Here is a 14,888-nt window from a genome sequence, read left to right on the forward strand (position 1 = left end):
CCGCGAAACCGGTTTTTAAAATCCGGACACAGAGTACTGCATGTCCAACTCTGTGTCTGGATTAAAAAAAAACGGTTTTGCGGCGGAGAGCATAAAACGCTCACCGCTGCTCATGGCCAGACATCTTTCAAACCCATTCAAATGAATGGGTTTGAAAGAGTTCTGCATGTTTCTGTCTCCTGCCTCTGTTTTGTGCAGGAAACGGAAACCTGCAGAACGGACACCTGGGCGCAGATGTGAACGAGCCCTGAGCTGCTCAGTTAGATGTTGAGTATCTGCCTCAGTGTATATTCGAGCTGGCTTGGTGTCTCTGTAGATGTGAGCCTCAGGTGTTTGACATTGTCATCAACCTATCAAGTAGTTCCGGGGTCTGTAAAAGGCTGACTCTGGATTCAGTCCTCGCCGGTTTTTGTTGTTACCAACTAGGATTCTTGGCTCAGTTAAGGAGGAGTGTGTTGTGGAAGTTGCACAGTTTCAGGAATTGATTTGGAAGTGGTGTGAGTTTTGTCTTGTGTGAGAGTCTGTTTTACCCTCAACATTTCTGCTCAACTCCTGTCCTGCATTTTCTGGCTCCCTGTCACTGTTTTGGTATTAGTGAGTTTTTGTTTTAGGGCTTCAGGTTTATTTTGCCCCTGTCTTGTGATACATTTTCCTCACTACTCCACTTTTCCTCTCCTCAAACTTCTGTTGTGTGTTTATGGTTGTGCTGCGCCTGTTAGTTCTCCAGCACATGCCTTCCTAGTTGTTACTGTTTGCACCTATTCTTTCGTTAGGGGTGACCACCTCTAGTATCCCAGTCCCTAGCCTCTTTCAGCTCTTATTCCACCTTTCTGAGAGGTCTCCACATTTAGAGAGCTAGTAGTTGTCAGGGCCAAGCTTAGCTTGGGTACAGCTGACCAACACCCTCAGGCATGGCCTAGTCAGTCATCGTAGCGCCAGGGACAGCCTTCCTCTCCCATTTCCTTAGAGGTGCTAGCAGCATTCGGTATCGTGGTTGCTTGGACATTTACACAACCGTGACAGGGACATTAATGTCCCCCTCCAGCTGCCCCTATAGTTTAATGTCCCTCTCCAACTGCTGGGGGACATTAAACTATGGAGCAGCTGGAGGGGGACATTAAACTGAGGATCTGGAGGGGTACATTAAACTATGGAGCAGCTGGAGAGTGATGTTAAACTATGGCTGTATATAATATTAGGGTGACTGTAGGAGCATTATACTGTGTGGGGAGCTCAAACAGAAATGAATGGGAATAGGCGGAGTCAATTTAGAAGCGAGTGGAGCTAAATTTGCCATGCGCCACAAATTTTATCCCTCTTTGAGAGGTATGTTCATTTTGTATAACTACTATTACAATTTTTTATATTGTAGAATTGTTCACAAATCAATTATTATAGATTACTCACACTCCTGAAATACACCTAGCAGTTTGTGCCAATATGTATTTTATTGAGACGTTATGTAATGTTGTTTTCTCTTATGAAAACAGCATATTGAAAAGATTCAGCTCACTTTTGCTTAAAAGGCCAATTTTCAAGTTATGATGTTGCTATTTTTGATGTTTCACAATTGCTTACAAATTAATTTTTATAGATTACGCATACTTCTGAAAGTCCCCTAGCAGTTCATTGCAGCTTATGTGGCACCAATGTGCATTGTATTGAGGCATAATATATACTGCTAATATGTTGAAGATACATTTTTTATAATAATTGCCAATGTGAGTATTGTTTTCTACCAATAGCCTCATACAATGCATTTTGATTATATGCTTACCTGAGAGTAAAATAAAACTGAGATTTTAACTATGGATGGAAAATTATTTATTTTATTTGAAAGCAATGAAAGAAAGAAATTGCATTTCAGAACCGATATGTTTTGGTGTGACTGCTGTCAAGATATGACTTGATAGTAAGAGAATTAATTGTGCATTTTCTTAAGGATAAAAAAAAAAAAAAAGAAATATCTGAAAAACTCCAAACTTATTAACGAGATTGAAAAGAATCAGGCTGCGGCGCCAATCGACCATATCATTCTTACAGGGAGCTGTGCATCTCCAAACTGTTTTTGTGTATTATATTTTCTATGCTCACACAGCCCTTATATACTGTGCTCAATGAGAAAAATGAACTTTATTAAATCACTGTCCACCTGTTGTTTTGGTTACCCCAAAACAGTTTTTGTTCTAAGGCTGAGTTCACATGGGGTATTTTGGTCAGGATTTTGAGGCCGTATCTGCCCCAAAATCCTGACCAAAAATCAATGGGAGCCGGTCAGGTCTTTGTTCCAGGAGCCGTTTGTTCTAGCTCCTGGAAAAAAGAATGGACAAGCTCATTCTTTAGGCCGATTCCGCTCGTGAATCCACCTGAAGACAAACCCTCCTCCAGACTAGGCCCATTCATTGGGCCTAATCCGGAGCGGAGTGTGCGACTGAATGCCAATGCACTGCAACGGCATCCAGTCATGGCTACCCGATTTTTGATCCGGATACTGAGGCGGCCTCCGCCTCATTTTCTGGACCAGAAAAAACCCTGTGTGCACTCAGCCTATAGGGTCGTGTCAAAGATTTCTGCATTTCACCTTAATCATCCTATTATATTTACCTATACTTTCTAAGTAACACTTTTTGTTGCAGATTTTAATGCTATGTTAGTGCAGATTTTATCCATAGCCAAAGATTGGCTTCAACAGAAATGGGAATAATAAAGGATACACTTATACTTCTCCCTCATGTTAAATTCCTGACTTTGGCTCAAAAATGTCAAAATCTTCATCACAAAAAGCTGCTAAGCACAAAAAGCAGATAAACCCATAATATTCTTCTCCCACTATTATCTCTAGGTCAAGTTCAAGTACCACCATCAGGGCTCCAGGGACTGCTGTTGTAACAGTATACTCATCTGCTCTCCATTGCTAATGCAGACAGTATTGGTCTTCTGATGAAGCCCTTATCCTTCATACATTGGCTAACTTTATAGGAATAATGGACTCTATACAGGAGAATGTTCCCTTCACCCTCTTACTCTACAAACAGAGCATGGGAGGGACACATTAATGAATGCCATCTACTGTGGAAAGGACGTCTAATGTTTAAGGGGCGGATTGCTCATTTCATGTTTGAGTGCATAAATAGAGGGCTCTGTCTCCCACTATTGGAGTGCTACAGGGATTCGTGAATGCTTATCCGACATTTCATTCTGTTACCGAGTTATACGCATAAACATTTTAGTGGTATTTTAATAAAAATTACATTTTGTTTTGATATTATTTCCCCATTTATGCCTGGGAAATAGTGTATGTCTATAGAGAGTGGTATGCTTCGGCAATATACATCTAAAAATACTCTCACTGACAGTGTGTAGAGCGCTGTGTGAAAAAAGGCTAACTCAGTCAAGGCCTAGTGCTTAGAAGCTATATGCTTTGTCTGGAAATTTATGCAGCTACAATATATATATATATATATATATATATATATACATCTCATGAACTCTACAGTAGCAACTTAAGCCAAATGTTAGAAATGTGTTTTTTTACATGAGTAATGATTTGGTTTGTGGCAATCACTGAGTATCCAGGGGTTTATCATGGTACCAACTATCTATTACAGTTCTTGGTAGGTCATTTGTGATTTGTGCAGTGGTTGTGCTATTCTCCCTCGCCTATTTTGTTTGCAACTCTGTGTAATATCTTTGACCACTGAGCTCAGTTCAGTGACCTAAGGTTGTTTTTTTTTTTTTTAACCCATCAATAGGAAATATAAAGGAAGCTATTAGGCCCCGTTCACACTGGACAAGAGGTGGCGGATTTTGACGTAGAATCAACATCATAATCCGCCTCTTCACAATGATGGTCTATATAGACCGATAGTGTTCTTTTTTCCACTAGCAGCATTTTCCGGTGGTCTGCTACACAGTGCTCCGTATCGTAAGTTTCATAACAGAAGAAACCAATTTTATCAGAAACAGTGGGAAGAAGTTTAGAATGGAAGGTAGGAGTAGCATAGGCTTTTAAAGGCTATTCCAACGCGCCATTAGTTAAAAATGTGTTTTTCTACGATAGGCTCCCTTTAAGGGTACAGCCTCATGTTGCAGAAATGCAGAGTTATTTGTTGCAGATTGTGCCTTAAACTAAGGCCCCATGTTGTGAAAACACTGAGGTTTTTGTTCATTGTAACATCTGGGGGGAAAAAAGGCACAAATGCCTCAAAAATAAATCACAAGGCAGAAAAAGACCACAAAAAGCACAGTTTACACCAAAAAAGCGCAAGTTGCTTAATAATTCTGTCCCAGTGAGTTGTATGCAATCCTGTGGTTGTAACTGTCAATCAATAATTAAATTCAATTAGTAGCGCTACAAACAGTTGCAGTGTTGTCCTGGCCTTATACTTATAGAAAGCTTTGAAACTCTTGAGAACCTCGTCCAAGGGTCCCTGGTAACCTCAAATTCTACAGTATTCATTTCTATATTAATGTTGATAATAATATCTGCCTTGTCGTAGTTTAGCGGAAACCTGGTGAACTAATTGAATTACTGTTCACAGTATTGGCAGAAGTAAATATATATGTAGTTACAATAATTCTAGGTGATGCCTCAGTGAGACAGGTTAATGCAGTTGACACTATTTTGGAATATAAAAGCACTTTGAAGACAAGTTTGTTGGTGTTAATGTGACAATTAGCCATGCTCTAGGTTTTCACAAATTAGCACGTCCTTAAGTGTGTTAATGGTCATCGTCATCTGTTTCAGCTGATTTACTCACATAATCTTTCCCAAACTGATTATGTTTTTCAGGCACTTCAATGAGTTGTTGCTTAATTCAACTGACTATGCAATATTAGGGGATATTCACATTTGACAGATTTGCAAGAGGCACATTAGAGAGTTTTTCATTGATGGTGGAGAAGCAGGTTATGGAGGTAGAGCGTTGAACAGTAAAGTGGTTATGGAGATTTATGCTGAAATTTTCTTTGGTGTCAATTTTGTTTTTGATATAAGATGCAAAGTTTTAAAGTGAGACAAGTAGTGTTGGGAAGGAGACTGGGGAAAAGAGAAGAGAATTAAATAGCAGATTGGGGTTGTGAGACAGGGAAGATATAAGGGTGGAGAAGTAGACCTCTTGTACAGAGCGGAGCACGTTCTTGAAGTTGAAAACTGCTTGTTTGTAACTGATGAAGTCTTCCTTGGAGTGGCTTTTCTTCCAGCGATGTTCTGCCATCCTTGTAGCTGTCTCATTATTTTTATTTTTATTTTTTTATCAGGAGCATATGCTAGTGTTGCCTCTTGATTGGTCAAGCTCTGATGAGTGAGTGAAGGATCACGGAGTCGAGGTCTGAAGTAGTGGTTGTTCTATATAAAGCAGCAGTTGCATCTTTGTCCTGAAGTGGCAGAAAGTGGTAGAAGATTAGTCAGAGTGTGTGTGTGTGTGTGTGTGTGTGTGTGTGTTAATGCGACTGAGGATCCTATGAGGTTTTGTTAGTTTCTGGATTGGGGAGGCCGTGGAAGAGGAAATACATGAGAATGTAGGAAAGTTGTGATGGGAGAGGTTGGATGGAGAACAGAGCAAGGTGAATATGAGGTCCAGTGTGTGTCCTTCTTTGTAAATGTCAGAGGATGACCACTGTGAGATGCCAAAGGAGGTGGTGAGAGGTAGGAGTTTGGAGGCAGATGGATGGCTTGTGTCAATGGGCATGTTGAAATTTCCCATGATGATAGTTGAAAGGATGTGCATGAGGCAGGTGGTGAAGTAGTGGTAGGTCCTGGTAGTTGGTAGATGAGGTTGGAGATTGAGTAGATGTGATTAGAATACTGTCAACTAAACATGTGAGGGATCTAGTTGTATGATGAGTCTGCCAGAATGTGATTTTCTGTTTCCAATATATCTCCTCCCTGGCTATTATTGTAGACCATTCTCTGTGTTGTCTAAATGGCCTTATAAGATAAGATAAGATAATCCTTTAATAGTCCCACAGTGGGGAAATTTCAGTATGTTTCAGCTGCATAGTAATACAGATACATGGTAATACACAGTAAATATTGCAGAAGTAGTAGACACACATATGCTGAGAAAGATATACTAGGAGTCCATAGCAGCTTAGGAACAGAGAAGAAAGAAGGAGGACATTCATAATCATTAGTTCTCTGTGCGGAGTGATCTTCGCTTGGTCTGATGTAGATTATACAGCCTGGTCGCGGTTGGAAGGAAGGACCTGCGATAGCGCTCCTTCTCACACTTGGGGTGAAGCAGACGGTCACTTACAGTGCTGCCAAGTCCCATCAGGGTCCCATACATGGGGTGGGATTTGTTCTCCCGCATGGAGGTCACCACAGACAGTATCCTTCTGTCACCCACCACCTGTACTGGGTCCAAGGGGCTCCCCAGGACAGAGCTGGCCCTCCTGATCAGCCTGTCAAGTCTATTTCTGTCCCTGGTTGATATACTGCTCCCCCAGCAGGCTACACCGAAAAAGATGGCTGAGGCAACCACAGAGCATATATAGCATATGGATGCAATTGTCTAAGCAGGACAAATCCTTTATGCTGGCTATAGATATGAGATAAATCTCTGAAAAAAGGGACTTCAACTGATTGGTCTTGGTTGTCCCCCATTTGTTGTTATTTTTTTTTTTTTTTGCATACATTTATACAATAACCACATGCAGTCTGTTAAAATTTTATATCCAGAGCTGGATCTTTATCGATCGGTACTTGGCCAACCTTCAATTTATCATCTGGCCAATTTATCAGTTGTTCTTACATTATAAAATACTGTTTGATATTTTTGGGTTTTCCTCCTTTCTATGGCAGTGTGTAATAGAAGTGAATGGATTTTACTATTCACTGCAATATATTAGTATTGCAGTGAAAAGTATGAGCGTTCAGACCCCCTAGGGTTCAAGGTCCCTAAGGGGTCTGATCATAAAAGTAAAAGAAAAAAGTTTTTAAAAGTATAAAAAAAACACAAAAAAATATAAAAGTTCAGATTTCCACCCTTTCCCTTGATCTCATAAAATAAAAAAAACAATAATAAATACTTTAGCTATCCTCGTGCTCCAAAATATCCAAACTATTAAAATATAAAAATATTGAGAGCTGGAATCTGATTGGTTGATATAATTTCTGCACTTTTCCCTTGCAGTGATTTTTTTATGCTTTCATAGTGTAATCTGTAATATTTGCTTTGTGAAGCCTTCTTAATCTTTCTTTACACTTCAGCCTTCTCAAACCTTTCTTTGTGAAGTTTCTACTCTTAGGGCTATACAAGGAGCAGAGGAATATCTAGGAGCTTGTTGCAATCCTGTCCTCTATTATAGCTGGAGTTTGCATTTAGAAAATGAATGCTTTGGCCGTATCAGCTTGCGATAATAAAGCACAGGTGGAACACCGCAATAAATGTCCTTATGTATATGTAATAACAGTAAAAAAATAAAAAGTAGCAGAAGCGCAGCCATAAAAGATTAAACATGCGAGATTTTGAAATGGACATACTTCAGCACTATATAAAAACGAAGGGTAGAATGATTACAACAATATTAATTTTATAACTAGCTTTTTTCCCTAAGCTAACTTGGCAGAAAAATTAACCAATGGCTTAGTGTTTCCTGCCAGCTGGTAAAGCTAAAGTATTTTTACACTTCAACTTTTAGAGCTTTGTAATATTGGGTGGATTATAACCATTTTATGCTGAAATAAAGGCTGACTTACACATAACTCACTTATGAAATGACTGCAGAGCTTTGTTAGGGATGCAGACATTTTCTATTAAATCGAAACTGATCTAAGCAGTTATTGTGAATAGCTTGTGCAGCACAATATACAAAAGTATTCACACCCCTTGAACTTTTTTTCACATTTTGTCACCTTGCAACCACAAAATTCAATGTATTTTATTTAGATTTTAAGTGCTAGACCAACACAAAGTAGCAGATAATTATGAATAATTGTGTTATTCAGAATTATAATGAAATAAAAATCTGAAGCGTGTGACGTGCAAAAGTATTCAGCCCCCTTAGCCACACCACAGCAATCTCTGAGGGTGACATACTATTGGGTGTAGTAGTGAATGATGACTTTCTATCTGCCATACAGTACTGCACCTTTTAAACAGATCTCAAGATCTTACCATATAGTGAAATAGCTGAGAGCTAGCCAGTAGATCCCTTTATACACTGTCTACCAATAAGTATTTGGACACCTGCGGTAGAATAGAAAAACAACATTTATTCCTATTCAATAGTTGGCAGAACCCAGCAGATGCTTCCTTATGGATGGTAACACAATACTCCGGGATGGCTGTTCACACTCCTGGTGTATGTGATCCAACGGTTGGGTGCGGTTTCTCTGGCCAGCACCCATCGGTCTCTAGTATCTCCCAGTTTCGGGGGTCTGCCAACTCAGGGCACATTCCACCATTCACCTTCCACTTCATAATCACATAGGCCACTGTCGATTTCTGCTCACAGTGCTCGTTCATAGACGAGTATTATCAGGAGAGGGAGGGGGCGTTCCTCTCCGCTAACACTGTACAGCGCGATAGGCGCTGCTGTGGAGAAGGACGTTTCTGACTGACTGTCAGGTACACCCTTCTGACTGTGAAGAGTTACGGTACCGGCACTGATAGATCTTTACCCGGGGCACAGATCGGGAAAGCCGACAGTGCACTGAATTCAGCGCACTGTCGGCTTTCCAGCAGTATATAGAACTGCCTGTGCCCCAACCCATGAAAGGTCCTCTTTTAAGGATCGAACATTTCTGTGGTACCCCACATGCCAATGCCGTTTCCTACACGATATTTAGTGGTAGTAGGCCTGACACCGCAGATATCTTCATTTGCATGGGTGTCCAAATACTTATTGGTAGACAGTGTATAGTCTCCAGCTTGTTATAAACCCCATAGCCATATGGGAGGAGTGCTGGTAACAAAGCAAGACAAAATGCCATTATATGGGAACTCTGAGGTTCCAATGGCTAAAACCCCAACAGTTGTTAGAACTAGTGGGATCCTTCAGCTTGTTTTCCCTATTACAGCAATGCCCTTGCCATAGCATTACTTGCTGTAGTGGGAAAACCTATTATGTCTAGTTTTACCATTTATATATAATTTATATAAATATGTGATGTGTACCTCTGGGCACTAAAAAATGTAATATGTGACAGCACTTTTTCTATATAATTTATTTAAGGATTGTGTTTCCATTTAGTAAAATTGCTGCTGGATAACTTGTAACTTGAAATGTATAAAAATGGGTGAGTTCTATTTCGTAGGCAGAGATATCCTCCTGGGGCGTCTGGCTGTAACCTCTTAGCCAAGACTATAGTGCATATTCCACAAGTTATTTCAGGGTTTTCCTTTAAGTAGTATTACACTTACACTGAAGCATTCATTATAGTCTTAAGATGCAGTTTAATGTTCTGCTTGTGGTTACTGGAAAACTTTACACCTCATAATGTTTTATATTTGACAGAGAATATCTTTAAGGCTAAGCCTCCACATAGCAGAAATGTAGAGTTTTTCGCCTTTGCAAAAATTCTGCAGAAAAAAAAAATTCCCATTGATTCAGGATTCTCAGAAGCTGCTGCATAAAAAATAGAGCTGGAAGCAGACGAGTGCATTCTCTGTATGGTGCCAGCCAGGTTACTGCAAACCATCTTCTATTTGCATGAATTGACCCTACAGTAACTTCAGTGACTCAGTTACTACATGAAGATATCAGAGCTGTCTGCTTTCTGCTCCATCAGCTGATAAGTGGAGGTGCTGGGTGTTGGACCCCAACTCATCTAATGTTCTTGAGTCCGCTTTTTTTATGCAGATTAGGTTTCCGTTTGGGGGTCCCCAGGTGGATTTCCCAAACGGAAGCCCATGCACAGATTTGAAGCGGGCCTAATGAATCATGACCTATCTTTAGGCCCGCTTCACATCTGTGCATGGGCTTTCATTTGGGAAATCTGCCTGGGGACCCCCCAAATGGAAATCTAATCTGCATAAAAAAGCGGATACCTAAGAAAACCCACGGACCAAATAGACTGAAATGGGATCTGTGTGATTTCTGCTCAAAAAATGCTGCTTGCAGAACTTTTCTCTCTGCATTTTTCATGTGGAGAGGGAAACAGAATGTCCTTAATGTAGATGAGAATCAGGCCTTAGCCTGGAAAACACTTCTTTTCTTATGTTTACGTTTTGAAAATTCATCTCCTTGTTTGTGCTTCATTTCTCCTTTTTGGGGGAAATTTTAAACGTGTTATTTCTCTTAGTTTTGTACCTGTTTTAAAGTCACAGTTGCTTCCTCCTAATGACTGCAGATTTTACTTTGTGTAACATGAAGTTGCTAGCATTGCTATAACACTTCCAAGAACATGTTTACTTGACAGCAATTTTACTGTTCACTGTCTTAGCTTCCATGAAACAAAATAATTGTCTTGTTTGTCTTCCTGTAGAGCAAATATTACAGCTAATATTGCAGCATTTGCTGCCGTGCTAATCTCCTAAGAAAAGACATGCATAAACACGTCGGGCATGCAAGCTGTGGCATACTCTGCCCTCCAACTGGCCTGTGCACACATCTGCCAATGACCTGCACACATTGGAGGTTCATGAGTAAGGGTTCACTCTGGAAAAAGGTGTGCCTGTATGTCTCCACTATACAGCATGTGCAGGGAGTATTGATAAGTCTGGTATAAAGTAAATGTGTACTAAGAGCAACTCTAAAGTCACAAATTTGGATGCAAATGAAGATCCACCTGAGCATCATTCTTTTCCCAAGAATTTGCACTAAAAAAAACTGGGGTAAATCCATTCATTAAGCTATTGTACTGTATATAGCAGGGTATATTAAAGGGGTTGTCCAGGATAAACTAAGAATTAACCCCTAAACTTACCCCCCCAACTTCTATTTTACTTCAATTTAAAAAAAAAAAAAAAAAAAAATCTATAATTACCCATGTGACCGGTCCAGGGACACTTTCTGATCCAGTGACATTCCTTTTCACCCCTTTCTGGAACGGAACATCACTATTACTCTTCTTCCCCCCCAATCCCCATCAATACTTACCAAGCCTTCCTGTGTCTGGGAATGTTGCCTCCCCTCTTCTTCTCTTCTAGTAGTGGGAGGAAAAAGTTAGCTAGGGAGACGGGGGGAGAATGGGAGGGGCTAGTAATGGATGTGATTGATAGGCTAGTGAGACGGGAGGGTGGGAGTGGCTATTAACGGGTGGGATCGATGGACTAGGAAAACAGGGAAGGGGAGTGTAATGGCGTGAGAGGAGGGGGGCTGAGTACGAAGGAACTAGTGTAGAAACTACACAGGAAAGCTGCACAGCAGGAAGCTAACATCATGTAAACAAACATAGAGGACAAACTCAGATAATGCAGCAGCCAGAGACACCCAGAAATCACTTCAAAAACTGCTAAAGGTATATGGGTGTACCGCATTCACAAGCGGTGAGGAGTGAAAGCTCAAGACTATAATGGGGTCCATGTGCTTTCCGCGCGGTGGCCGCACTAGTCATGCGGACAGGAAAGTAGATCATAAAGTATTTTTTGTCTGCATATTCCATACGGACACAGAGCGGAAAGCACACTGACCCCATAATAGTCTATAGAATCCGTGTGCTTTCATAAATTCACCGCTTGCCAATTTGTTCAGTATTCTGTTTGGGGGGGGGGGGGGTCCCCATGCGGACTCCCCGAACAGATTACCGAATGCAGATGTGAACTAGGCCTAAGTTCCTCTTAAGTGAAAACCGTTTTCCCCATAGTACTGATAGTGCTGTTTGCACCAGCTACAGTCCCTTTATAACTATATAGCAACATATCTCCATCAACACTGCCCACAATACCCATTTTTTCCATTCTGCATCCCTGAGTAAGGGACTGTAGGACCTGAAAATTGCTAGTGAGGACCTTCTTGCACTGGTTAGTTTAGGGCAGAAAGAACATCACTGCCATCAAAAGACTCACTTCATTCTCAGAACTATAAAGATGTAGCTGCTTTATGTCTTTCTGTGCCACCAAACTACACATAAGCATTGCCAATGGTTGCTTATTGCATGACAGATCAAATTCTAACTAGAGCTTGTGGACGCTTGCTTTAGATTGACACCTTTTGTAATAAAACAACATTTATATGATAATATGGTAAGGAATTAAGCTTTGATACACTGCAATTTAGCTCACGAGATTGGAACAAAACTTCATAAGGGTCCAGTCACACGGAGGAAAATGGTGAGGAATTTGGTGTGGAATCTGCTAACAGATAAAGGAACTCATTGAAGTCAATGGGAGGCTTTTTTTCAGCGCTGAAATTCCACACCAAATTCCTCAACATTTTCCTCTGTGTGAATGCACCATAAGGGTATGTTCACACATTAAAAACTTTAAAACGGACTGATGCACATACTGATTATATACTGACACCTTTTTATGCTGATACCAACCGCTGTCCCTCCCCTAAAGGAGAGATAAGGGGATTAAAAGTAGCAATTGTAAACAGAGTAGAGATAAGGACATATAATAAATGTCCTTATCTCATATAATAAATGTCCTTATCTCATATAATAAATGTCTTATCTCAACTCTGTTTACACTTTTCTATTTTTAATCCCTTTATCTGTCCTCTATGAGAGTGTTTGCTATCAGCATAAAAAGGTGTCAGTATACAATCAGTATGTGCATCAGTCCGTTTTAAAGTCTCAAACTGAATTCAAACGGACTGATGGCATACTGATGTGTGAACATAACCTAAGTAACAGACAATATGCTATATTGTCCACGTAATACCTATCACAACCTAGCCTCCCTCGTAGTTTCAAAGGAAGTCTATATATATACATTATGAGCAGTGCGGAGAGGATGTGTGTATTTGGTCACCTTACAGTGCTAAACAAGGAAGACGGCTTGGTAGCTGCTTGCAACTCTGAAAGTAAGTATATATTCTTATACACACGTGTAAGATTATAGATCTTTATTAGGATTGGAAAGGGAGTTGATCTTTTTTCTAACCTTTTTTGTATTACAGTAAGTAACATGGATGCTGTAGAAAATCAAACAACAGCAATATATGAATATTCTGAGACCTCATTCTACTCTGTCAAACATATGGACACAATGGATTCTGTTTTTAAGCCCACACTATACTGCATTGTATTTTCTTTTGGACTTGTTGGAAACGCCTTGGTGTTGTGGGTATTAATATGCTACAAAAGGATGAACTCTTTGACTGACATTTATCTTCTCAACATGGCAATTTCGGACTTGATGTTCATATTTTCACTACCATTTGTGGTGTATCAGCTCCTCGATGAATGGGTGTTTGGTGAAGTCATGTGCAAAATATTAGCTGCAATGTATTACATTGGCTTTTTTAGTGGCATATTCTTCATAACCGTCCTGAGTATAGACCGGTATCTTGCCATTGTCCACGTAGTAGTATCGCTCAAGTTTAGAACTATGAAACTGGGATTGATAGTTACATTTGTCGTATGGACTTGCTCTTTGCTGTTGTCTGCAACAAATTTTATATTTCACAGAGCAGAGACAGAAAATGGCTTCACGGACTGTACACCGTCTTATCCAGAAGGCCAAAAGAAACTTTGGACACTCCTGTCCTACTTCCAGGTCAATATCTTTGGTTTAATTATTCCTCTGGTCATTTTAGTTTTCTGTTATTCGCAGATTATAAGGAACTTGCATAACAGCAGGAGTATGAGGAAGAAATATGCAGTGAAACTAATCTTTATACTGGTTCTGGTGTTCTTTGTATTTTGGGCTCCCTTTAACATAGTCATCTTTTTGAGAATATGTAATACCTTAATGGCACTTGGTGATTCCAGTTATGACGATAACTTAAACACAGCAATGGAAATCTGTCACACCATATCTTTCCTACATTGCTGCTTAAATCCTATCATTTACACTTTTGCTGGAGACAATTTTAAGAAGCATCTTTTCCGCATGTTCAATAAACTGTTAAAATGCTTAGGCATACATATAAAATGTGGATCCATTGAAAACAGTGTTGATCGGTCATCTATTACAGGAAGAAGTTCACGCTCTATCTCTTCAGATGTTATTGTTTGATCTTATCATTAGAAAGTGCTGATGACTTTAGACACAAAAAATCTGTGTCATTAAAATAATTAGATGAGCAAATATCATACTCTTTAATATAAAGCACAGTTTACTGTACATTATAACCTATATTTGATGGAGAAAGGGTAGTCCTATAGGATATGTCATAAATTCCTGATATATAGGGTCCCACCTTTACCCGTTGTGTGTACTCAATTTGATGGTGTGAAGTAGTTGCCAGCAGCCATTTTTACTAGAGATGAGTGAGTAGTTAAATACTCAATATTCAATATTTGTTTCGAGTAGCCCCTCAATATTCGACTACTTGAATCGAATATCGAATCCTATTATACTGTATGGGGGAAAAATGCTCGTTTCAGGGGTAGGCGACATTCAATCAAACTGAACTTACCAAGTCCACCAGTGAGGGTCGGGCTGGATCCTCCAAGAAGTCTTCTCCACGCAGCGTCCCCGCGTCGTCATCCGGCAATGAATTCACTCTGCTAGGCATTGGGCCTGGGCAGAGCAGCCATTTTCTTGTAGCGTGGGCATGCGCAGTTGGCTCTGCCCAGGCCCGATACCTAGCAGAGTGAATTCAGAGCCGGAAAACGCCGCGGGGATGCAGCAAGGAGAAGACTTCTAAAGGTAGGAGAAGAGCCAGAGTTGATTGGCCGACTGTATAGCATTCGGCCAGTCAACGCTGTTTCCGCATCGTATTTTTCCATTCGAATAGCGAGTGGTACTCGATGAGTATTTTGAATACCGTAGTATTTGATCGAATACCTACTCGATCGAATACTATTCGCTCATCTCTATTTTTTACCA

General features: G+C 40.2%; 2 protein-coding genes across 2 annotated transcripts in view; both read left to right on the forward strand.

Annotated features, from left to right (window-relative positions):
• The window catches only part of IMMP2L (inner mitochondrial membrane peptidase subunit 2), a 739,728-nt gene that overhangs the window by 58,640 nt on the left and 666,200 nt on the right, over nt 1-14,888 (forward strand). The gene's annotated exons all lie outside the window — the stretch shown is intronic.
• Nucleotides 13,020-14,072, forward strand: LOC142204961 (C-C chemokine receptor type 4-like). Its single transcript, XM_075276298.1, has one exon. The coding sequence runs from the start codon at nt 13,020-13,022 to the stop codon at nt 14,070-14,072; it is 1,053 nt and encodes a 350-aa protein (XP_075132399.1).

The sequence above is a fragment of the Leptodactylus fuscus genome, chromosome 5, assembly GCF_031893055.1.
Source record: "Leptodactylus fuscus isolate aLepFus1 chromosome 5, aLepFus1.hap2, whole genome shotgun sequence".
Lineage (NCBI taxonomy): Eukaryota > Metazoa > Chordata > Amphibia > Anura > Leptodactylidae > Leptodactylus > Leptodactylus fuscus.